Source organism: Limanda limanda, chromosome 23 (genome assembly GCF_963576545.1).
Source record: "Limanda limanda chromosome 23, fLimLim1.1, whole genome shotgun sequence".
In the NCBI taxonomy this organism is placed as follows: Eukaryota; Metazoa; Chordata; class Actinopteri; order Pleuronectiformes; family Pleuronectidae; genus Limanda; species Limanda limanda.
This window is the reverse complement of record NC_083658.1, coordinates 11,498,651-11,508,459: the sequence shown is the minus strand read 5'-3', so window position 1 is coordinate 11,508,459 and position 9,809 is coordinate 11,498,651. Positions and strand designations below refer to the sequence as shown.

The 9,809-nt window shown below is 43.0% G+C and overlaps 4 protein-coding genes across 4 annotated transcripts; 2 read left to right on the top strand and 2 right to left on the bottom strand.

Annotated features, from left to right (window-relative positions):
• Window positions 1-1,214: 1,214 nt before the first annotated feature.
• Window positions 1,215-1,868, bottom strand: LOC132996519 (histone H1-like). The gene has a single exon (XM_061066813.1). It carries the CDS (start codon window positions 1,845-1,847, stop codon window positions 1,215-1,217), a length of 633 nt encoding a protein of 210 aa, XP_060922796.1. The 5' UTR covers window positions 1,848-1,868.
• On the top strand, window positions 1,783-4,753 carry LOC132996522 (histone H4). The gene is made up of 2 exons (XM_061066814.1): window positions 1,783-1,791; window positions 4,442-4,753. Exon 2 carries the CDS (start codon window positions 4,442-4,444, stop codon window positions 4,751-4,753), a length of 312 nt encoding a protein of 103 aa, XP_060922797.1. The 5' UTR covers window positions 1,783-1,791.
• Window positions 4,754-6,885: 2,132 nt separating this feature from the next.
• Window positions 6,886-7,260, top strand: LOC132996516 (histone H2B). The gene has a single exon (XM_061066810.1). The coding sequence runs from the start codon at window positions 6,886-6,888 to the stop codon at window positions 7,258-7,260; it is 375 nt and encodes a 124-aa protein (XP_060922793.1).
• A 301-nt stretch (window positions 7,261-7,561) lies between these two features.
• Window positions 7,562-9,600, bottom strand: LOC132997028 (histone H3-like). Its single transcript, XM_061067398.1, has 2 exons — window positions 9,194-9,600; window positions 7,562-7,583 (listed from the first exon to the last, which is right to left on the bottom strand). Exons 1-2 carry the CDS (start codon window positions 9,598-9,600, stop codon window positions 7,562-7,564), a joined length of 429 nt encoding a protein of 142 aa, XP_060923381.1.
• Between the last annotated feature and the right edge of the window lie 209 nt (window positions 9,601-9,809).

Sequence of the window (9,809 nt, the reverse complement as noted above, 5' to 3'; positions counted from 1 at the left end):
TTACTTTGCTTGACAAAGAAATATTTTTTCTAGTTTGCTAACCATTCTCTCCATGTGCTTGAGTGACAGATGAAATGTGTAATGTCGACAACACTGTGGTAATACCATACATTTTTTTGTAGTTATCTAGATACAGTTATCTCAGTTTTTCACCTCTGCACAGACTTGAAGAGTAAAACGGCTGCGATCTGCTCCACAACATCCATTAAGAGCATCAATGGATTCCCCTGCCCCACTTCCTCCTGGACCAATGACAAGGAGGTAGGGTAGTGAAACCTACAATTCTATTACAGTAGTGCATCCTGGCCTTCTATATATATAGAAGACGTTGTTGTTTAAGTCCCCTGATATGTATATACAACAAATGTACATTTAAGCAAATATATATGGTCCAAACAGTGATAACAGGGATATTGTATCAGGTCAGATCATAATACTTTGCCGTCTTTAGAGACAAGCACACACGCAACCATTAAATGCATATAAAGTCGCTCGCACACACCGAACACACACACGCTTGCAAACTAAATGTAAAATAAATTCATCACTGGTGTGTATCAGGAACACAACTAGTATCAACAACCGTCCTTCATGACTCAACAAGTAGCTGCAATAAAACAGGAGTAGCTGAGCTACTGGAAAACAAAGCTTCTGACAGGACATGGAGGAGAGTTCATCTGGTAAGGGACGTTGTTCCGCCTTACATAATTTGGAGAACATCTCCATCTGTTGGCAGCCTGATGCTACTACAGTACAGTGAAGTTGTATGATGTGAAGCGGGAATTGTCATTTTTCTAAGCAGCTGTCACTTTTATATTTATTATATATTTAGCAAGGAAAGACATGTGGAAACTACGATAAATATAACAACAAAGGCACACTCTTTAGAAAGTGCATGAAGTAAATTGGATATGGCTGAACATCATGTTACATGATCTGTTTGTGACGGTAGAAATCGGCTACTCCTTCACACAGTCTAAACTATGTTTTATATTATTTTATGTTTTGATATTAACTAACTTCTAAATCTTGACATCGTAAGAGACATTTCATATGATTCTATCCAACTTATCTCCCTTTACCTCAGGACTCTGTCTCTACATATTTATTGACAGTGGTGATGGATGATGAGGAGTCTGCTCTTTGTGGATAGACGTGTGTGGCTCTTAAAAGAGCCTTTTACCAGGATAGACCTGTTTCACTGTGAGGACAGCTCACTTCTTCTTGGCTGCGGTCTTCTTCGCTTTGGGTTTGGCGACCTTCTTCGCGGGGGCTTTCTTGGCAGCAGGCGCCTTTTTCACCACCTTCTTGGGGCTCTTTGCCACTTTCTTGGGGCTCTTCGCCACCTTCTTAGGGCTCTTGGCCACCTTCTTGGCCGCTGCTGGTTTCGTCACCTTCTTCGGGGACTTTTTGGCGGCTGCTGGCTTCTTTGCTGCCGCTGCCTTGGGCTTTTTAGCCACTGCAGGTTTCTTGGCGGCGGGCTTCTTCGCTTTGGGAGCGGCCTTCTTCACCGGCTTATGGACCTTGGTCTCCACCTTCTTGCTCATCTTGAACGAGCCTGTGGCCCCGGTTCCCTTGGTCTGGACCAGGGTCCCGCTGACCACCAGCTTCTTGATGGTGGTGTTGACGCGGGAATTGTTCTTCTCCACATCGTAACCTCCGGCAGCCAGAGCCTTCTTGAGGGCGGACACTGACGCGCCACTGCGCTCCTTGGACGCGGACACGGCTTTCACGATGAGCTCACTGACGCTGGGGCCAGCGGGCTTCGCTTTCACGACCTTCTTCTTGACCGCTTTAACCTTGGCGGCGGCGGCGGCTGGAGCTGGAGCTGGAGCGACTTCTGCCATCTTTCTCTTTGCGTTTAAATCAACGACGAACTATCGGAGTGAGTTACAGGACTGATGATGAGTCCTGATCGGGAGGCGGTACATGAACACACCATGAGAACCGTGAAGACTCAGTCGAGCTGTGGCTCCTATGTGCAGTGTGAACGCCGAGACACTTGTGTTTTCTCTTCACTCAATAACGAGTGAAAAGTCAGTGGGTAAGCGGTGCTGGAGGCTGACAGTGAGGCAGCAGGTAGCGGACTTATTTGTCTTCAAATTGAACTCATGAAGAGCTCTGATGCTCTCTGCATTTTGTCGGTGGAGTCTCCAAACACGACCCGTTCACCGCGGTGAGCAGCGCTGCTCAGCGGCTTTTCCCACTAGTTTCTCTCCTAAAATGAGTTCACAAGCACCACAGCTCCACCAAAACCCGTTTCCCTGCTGCTCCACATGTTTGTTCAGAGAGACCGAGTACAAACAAGCACCTGCTGATGATCCCTTTGTAATAAAGTCAAGTAATTGTGGAGGCAGCAAACACACCGCTGATGGCCGAGGCTCCTGGCGAAGTTGAGCCAGACTTCCTATCATCGCCTCGACGTTTCATGCTGAGGTTGCTGGAGAGTCATTGCCGCTACAGTTCATATCCATGTTGAATTTGTCAATTTAAACAAATATTGACTTCAAGCGATGATTAATTTAAGATTGTGGCACATTTCTCTCATTTTATACAAAAAGTCAACAGGTTCAATCATTTATTTTCCAGAAAATGTTTAAGCTTTACTGGAATTAGCAAATTCTCTACTTAGTAAATACCAACTTTTGCTCACCATGTTAACACTGGGATACAGGTTTCTGTAGATTATGGTAATCATTATCTGTGTAAAATAGTCATTAAATCATGGCAAACGTTTCTGAAAAACTATTTGACCCATGTGTGAGAAATATCTGTTAACCTGTCAATATGGTAAATGGATTTGTATTTATATAGCGCTTTTCTAGTCTGATGAAGACCACTCAAAGCGCTTTACAGTACAGTTTCACATTCACCCATTCACACACACATTCATACAGTGCATCTACTTGCAGCACTTTGTTATTCTATGGGGGGCTATTGAGGGTTCAGCATCTTGCCCAAGGACACTTCGGCATGCAGATGGTTCAGACTGGGGATCGAACCGCCTACCTTCAGGTTGGAGGACGACCACTCTACCCCTCAGCCACAGCCGCCCACAATGTTGCCTATTGATCAATAGATCAAGTCTTCTCATATTTTTATGGCCAATAACACATTCAAATAACAAATGAAGGCCTTAGTGTCAACAAACACTATGTGTATCCAGAATGTACACACGTGTGCAGTATGTGAAAGTGTTTGTGTAAATTGTAGCATGTAAACATGTAATTGTAACCATTCAAACATACTTGATTTATGTATTACTTTTTATACAAGCACTATAACACAGAGTACTTTCAATTCTCACAATGATAAAAAAAAAACACCCCCCACCCCTTCAATCACCCCCATCCAAGCTCATAGCAAAACCACAACAACAGTGTTGTTGTCGATCTTATAGATTTTAACCATAGATTTTAAGTCATGAATCAAAGGTAGGAAAGGAAAGACAAAGTTGACAGATGGTCACTCTGCCCAGAAGTTTGTTGAACTCCTCGTCATTGTTGACGGGCAGCTTCAGGTGGCGGGGGATGAAAATACGACTCTAAGGATACCACCACAAAACCATGACCATTTTATCCGAGGTCCATATATGCAAATGAAACCAGATGAATGTAGTAAAATATAATCCAGCAGAATGACAGTTTGTAATCAACAACATTGTCAAGCATACATGAGGTGCTTTTAAAACTGGTCAGTATCCAATGATACCAAATGAAAGATGAACATAGTCACACTGTCACCGTGGACTAATAATAAATGGGCATGTTCATAAAACTATCCAAAACAGTTCAAGACAAGCATCAAGTGCTTATACGGCACTAACACTTTTGAATATAACATTTACTTTTGGTTGGGGGTTGTGTTTTAGATAAAAAGCAATTTGAGTAGTCAACAATGAAACAAACCATACTGGAAACATATACTTAGGTAACAATTTGTATTATAATAATGTTATGGAGTGTTTTAATTGCTGGGGTCAAAATGACTCAAAGGATACTTTTTAATTTGAGGATAACAGGAGAGCTAAGGGATAAATCGTGAACTGACTCTTTGTGTGACCACTGTTTTTCACTCAAGGTTGCTCAATATTCATACATTCTCTAAGTATTTCCCAAACAGTCCTAATGTTACTCTAATTTTTAACCAATCGTTTTTTCACAGGCACTACTCCTTCTTGATGAAAACGTGCTACAGTCCTACTCCTAATACACACAAGTGGTAAAGTGTCAGACTTTAATATCTGCCGTCCTACATACAAACCTGTGGAGGTTTGGATGTAGGACAATAGAGCACAATAGACTTAATTATCAGCTGCCATGAGGATCCACAGAGGAGGAAGACGGCGGCCTCGGTCTTCTATCAGGTCCTCAGTCAAGCTATCAATAGCTGTGGTTCCCGCGGAGAAACTCATTGACTAGATCTCATCTAACTGAACAAGATGTCTGGACGAGGAAAGGGAGGAAAAGGTCTCGGGAAAGGCGGCGCAAAGCGTCATCGAAAAGTTCTCCGTGATAACATCCAGGGAATTACCAAGCCCGCTATCCGCCGCCTGGCTCGCCGTGGCGGAGTGAAGCGTATCTCCGGTCTGATCTACGAGGAGACCCGCGGCGTGTTGAAGGTTTTCCTGGAGAACGTGATCCGCGATGCTGTCACCTACACCGAGCACGCCAAGAGGAAGACCGTGACCGCCATGGACGTGGTGTATGCTCTGAAGAGACAGGGCCGCACTCTGTACGGCTTCGGCGGATAAACTCACTTTCCAACAGCTCAACAACACAACGGCTCTTTTAAGAGCCACACACCAAGTCAATGAGAGCTCACATCCTCTGCTCAGCACTCTGAGTATTTCTAATTGTTAATAATATTTCGAAGTTATCTCACATCAAAACAAAAAAAATATATAGTACAGCTTTTGGCTATGAAGACATGATATGCAGCCATTTATACTGTACTTCATAAACCATACTTCTTTAAAGAGTATTTTTAAGTTTAAATCAGTTTTGTACAATCACATTAGTTATAATATTCATTCATCGTTTTTCCTCTGGTCTTTAACTGCTAAATATATAAGTGACACTTAAAAACACTTTATATTTATAATTTTATTTATATAAATACACTTAAACATATATACACACTTGCATAAGAACGAGTAGAGTACTGAAGTTGCGGGTGAGCTGCTCATATAAATGACAATTGCAGTTTCACATCATATACATGTTTGTGTATATATACTTAAGTAACATCAGGAAGCCAACAGATGGCGCTGCTCTCCAAATCATGTGAACCGGAACAACGTCCACTACCAGTTGAACTCTCCTATATGATCGTCAGAAGCTTTGTTTTCCATTAGCTCAGCTTCACCTGTTTTATTACAGCTTCTTCTCTGTTCTGAGTTTTGAATATGAGCTCTGTAGCTGCATCAACTTGATGTGTGGCTGTCATTAAAATAGGGAATTTTTTTTAAGGTTCAGAGTATAATTACAAAACTAAATTGTTTATATCTTCAAGGACCATGGACAGAGCTGTTTGTTTAGGTGCTGCACCTCACCAGTTTGTTGCTCTGAATGGATGTTGAGGACCTTTACGCTTCAAGTCTGTGCAGAAACACACGTTGGTGAAAAATGAGTCACCCCTGGATCTATATAACTATAGACAAAGTAACAATGTGACCACAAATAAAGGAAGTGTAGTCGACATTACTTATTCCATCTGTCACTGAAGCACATGGAGAGAGTGGTAAGAAAACAGAAAAAAAAAATGTTTGGTCAAGCTAAATAAAGTCATCATGTTGCTAAACTAATCTGCCTTGTATTTTAATTAAAATAGATTCACAAGAAGACATTAATATGAATACACAGACACTCACACATATACAATAATATACACAGCCATTTAGTGCATATCTAAATTCACACTCAGCAACTACATTTGTTGCTATGAAGAACACACAAGTGTCCTCTCCGTGCACACCACAGCGTGCGTTAGCCACTGACGTCCCCCTTGTACTGCAGGGCTTTGGAAACGGCCTTACACTTCAGCCTTCTGGACCCTGACTGACTTATTGACTCACTCATTGTTTAATCGAGACCCTATTGCAATACACACAAAAATAAAACACAGCACTTGATTGATTGTGTAACCAGATGTTACCAGAGAGAAACTTTGTATTTGAACTGTTTCCACTGTTCTTTAAAAAAGTCACTTACCAGATTGTTCATGGTAACGCTCCTTACATATCACCGTGTTGCTCTGAACGAGTGAGTGGGGCCTGTGTGTGTGTGTGCGTGTGTGTGTGTGCGTGTGTGTGTGTGTGTGTGTGTGTGTGTGTGTGTGTGTGTGTGTGTGTGTGTTGTGTGTGTGTGTGTGTGTGTGTGTGTGTGTGTGTGTGTGTGTGTGTGTGTGGTCTGTCTGGGTTTACAGTGCCTGTCACTTTCATTTGCACCAAAATAGGTTAAAATGTACTCACAATCACTTGTGCTTCTTAAATGGACAGATTGATAAACCTGAAGTTGAACTGACCTGGTGTTTTACTGGGACCATTAAGGGTTCCCTTATCATTTAGAGCTGTGTATCAGTTGGCTTTGGTTCAGATTGTTTTAAATGATACAAATGGGATACTAACATAAATTATAATATGTTTCAGACATCTTGCATTTCTTAACCTTCCAAATGTTACAGTTGAGCTCTACAGTTCAACATCTGTCAGCAGCAGAATAATGGATTCACGAACACGGAGACACTCCCACGTGCTGTTACACTGGCGCTCCAAATTCAGCCAATGACAGAGGGGGAACGGCACATGTTGGTTTACATGTGATGTGTTCAAGTACAGCCTGGCCACCAGAGTCCGTACTCATTTGAACGAAAAATATCGTGACAATGCCTGAACCAGCGAAGCCTGCGCCCAAGAAGGGCTCCAAGAAAGCGGTGGCGAAGGCCCCCGGTAAGGGCGGAAAGAAGAGGAGGAAGTCCAGGAAGGAGAGCTACGCCATCTACGTGTACAAGGTGCTGAAGCAGGTCCACCCCGACACTGGGATCTCGTCCAAGGCCATGGGCATCATGAACTCCTTCGTGAGCGACATCTTCGAGCGCATCGCCGGTGAGGCCTCTCGTCTGGCTCATTACAACAAGCGCTCCACCATCACCTCCAGGGAGATTCAGACCGCCGTCCGTCTGCTGCTGCCCGGGGAGCTGGCCAAACACGCCGTGTCTGAGGGCACCAAGGCCGTGACCAAGTACACCAGCTCCAAGTAAACGCCTCTGTGGAGACATCAAACCAAAGGCTCTTTTAAGAGCCACACACTTTCTCTATGGAGGCAAACTGTCCTGACTCTAATGACATGACCATATTATGACCATATCATAGATAATATTTAGACGGCCACTTTTAACTAATGATATTACTGTGGTTAATTAAATTGAAGAAGAGCCATCTTGAATAAATCTAAAACATCTTGCATAGCTTCTACATCTGAGAATAGATATTTTTAAATGCAACAGCAGTTTTGTACTGTAGGATGTATAATCTACTTTCACAAATCAGTGATCTGTGTCACTAACGAGGATGAGGAGTTTTTCCCCCCCCTGGTGGTTATAATTGTAAAGTGACGGGCGTTAGTGAAGGGTAGGGGTTTTGTTTTTACCGCAGCAAGCATGGAAAGTACTTTGTGTTATAGTGTTTGTTTATAAAGCACTACATACGTAAAGTATGAATGGTTCAAATAACTTGTTAACATGCTACCACTTACCCACAGTAATCTACACAAACTTCACACGCGTGTACATTCTGGATACACAGCGTGTTGACACTCAAACCTTCATTTGTAATATGAATGTGTTATTGGCTATAAAAGTCTGAGAAGACTTGATCTATTGATCAATAGGTAACATATGGACAGGTTGACTGAGATCTCTCACTCACAAGACCAATAGTTTTCCAATAACATTTGCCATGTTTTAATGATTATTTTACACAATGACTAAAATAATACACATAAACATGTATCCTAGTGTTAAATGTGCTACAATATTGATATGATCATTGCTTGAAGTGAATATTTAGTCAAATTGCCTATTTCAACATGGATATTGAATTAAGTCCTAATTATAGAATGAATCTCCAGCACCCTCAGCATGAAAAGTTCACGGCGCTGACAGGAGGTCTGGCTCAACTTCCCCAGGAGCCTCAGCCATCAGCGGTTTGTTTGCTGCCTGCACAAAAACGTGACTTTAGTGCAAAGGAATCATCAGCCGGTGCTTGTTTTCACTCGGTCACTCTGAACAAACATGTGAAGCAGCTGGGAAACGGGTTTTGGTGGAGCTGTGGTGCTTTTGAACTCATTTTGGAAGAGAAAAGGGGGGGGGGAAGGTCTTATATATCGTTGCCTTGGAAATCAATGCAAATATAATTGCAGTGAGATGATAGCAGCCTGTGATTGTGTTTACAGCATTCAGTGATACTTAATATTTTCATCTGAGTCTATATCAGTGGGGTATACATGTTCTCTTGATGAATGCCTTTAATGCAACTGTTACCATTATGTTCAAGGCTTCAAATAGTTCACTTGTTTGCATGGGCGCCAGTCCCTGGGGATTGTCTTTCAAAACCATTGTAATGTTTTACCAAAAGCACCTTCTTAATTAGCGGAAGCTGTTTGATGAGTTTTTGCACAGAGTAGATCAGTCATCTCCCTTTAAATAATAAAACAATTGAATTACAGCTGTGACCATGGTTCCATTTAACAGTTGAAGTGAAATATCAGACCTCATGAATGTTAGAATAATAGCAGGCCAGGTCTTAGCTTGTGTACCTTCCCATGTGTATTCTATGCAGAGCTACTAAAGCAACAAATATTAGACTGCAATTCCTGTAAATATGGCAATATGACATGCTAATAAGTTTCCTGTTCAATTAATGTTGTAAATCGGATTAAAGTTAAATGTTTAAAAAGATGGATTGTAATGTACTGTAATAACTTGATTATAATTTATTATATTGTTATTACTTAATTTATTCAATACTCCAATGGTATTGCTATGTACTTTAAGCTCTGCAGTCAATTCTCTAGTTAGTCATATGTATTAACTGTCTTTAACAAGCAGGGCAACGAAGGAGTTTTGTCTTGAGTACAGTGAAGTGGCTCTTAAAAGAGCCGTTGTTATAGTCAGTGGAGCAGCAGCAGTTTAAGCTCTCTCTCCGCGGATGCGGCGGGCCAGCTGGATGTCCTTGGGCATGATGGTTACCCTCTTGGCGTGGATGGCGCACAGGTTGGTGTCCTCAAACAGGCCGACCAGGTAAGCCTCGCTGGCCTCCTGCAGAGCCATGACAGCGGAGCTCTGGAAGCGCAGGTCGGTCTTGAAATCCTGAGCGATTTCTCTCACCAGGCGCTGGAAGGGCAGCTTGCGGATCAGCAGCTCCGTAGATTTCTGGTAGCGACGGATCTCTCTCAGAGCCACGGTACCGGGCCTGTAACGGTGAGGCTTCTTCACGCCGCCGGTGGCCGGGGCGCTCTTGCGCGCAGCCTTGGTGGCCAGCTGCTTCCTGGGGGCTTTGCCTCCGGTGGATTTACGAGCGGTCTGCTTGGTTCTTGCCATTTTGTAGCTTGTCTCTGATTCGGGAAAAGAGTCTAGTGTTGGCGAGACAGCCGGCTTTTAAGCTGCGGAGCTAGCCGTGAAATAGTGACGCTCCTCCAGATCCCCGGGTCCTGATTGGTGAGAGGCCCCTCCTGGAGCTCAGCGTCGCCCAATGAAACAACCCACCGCCTGAGTACTCTATGCTTATTGGACAGAAGTGCAGGCCGTCC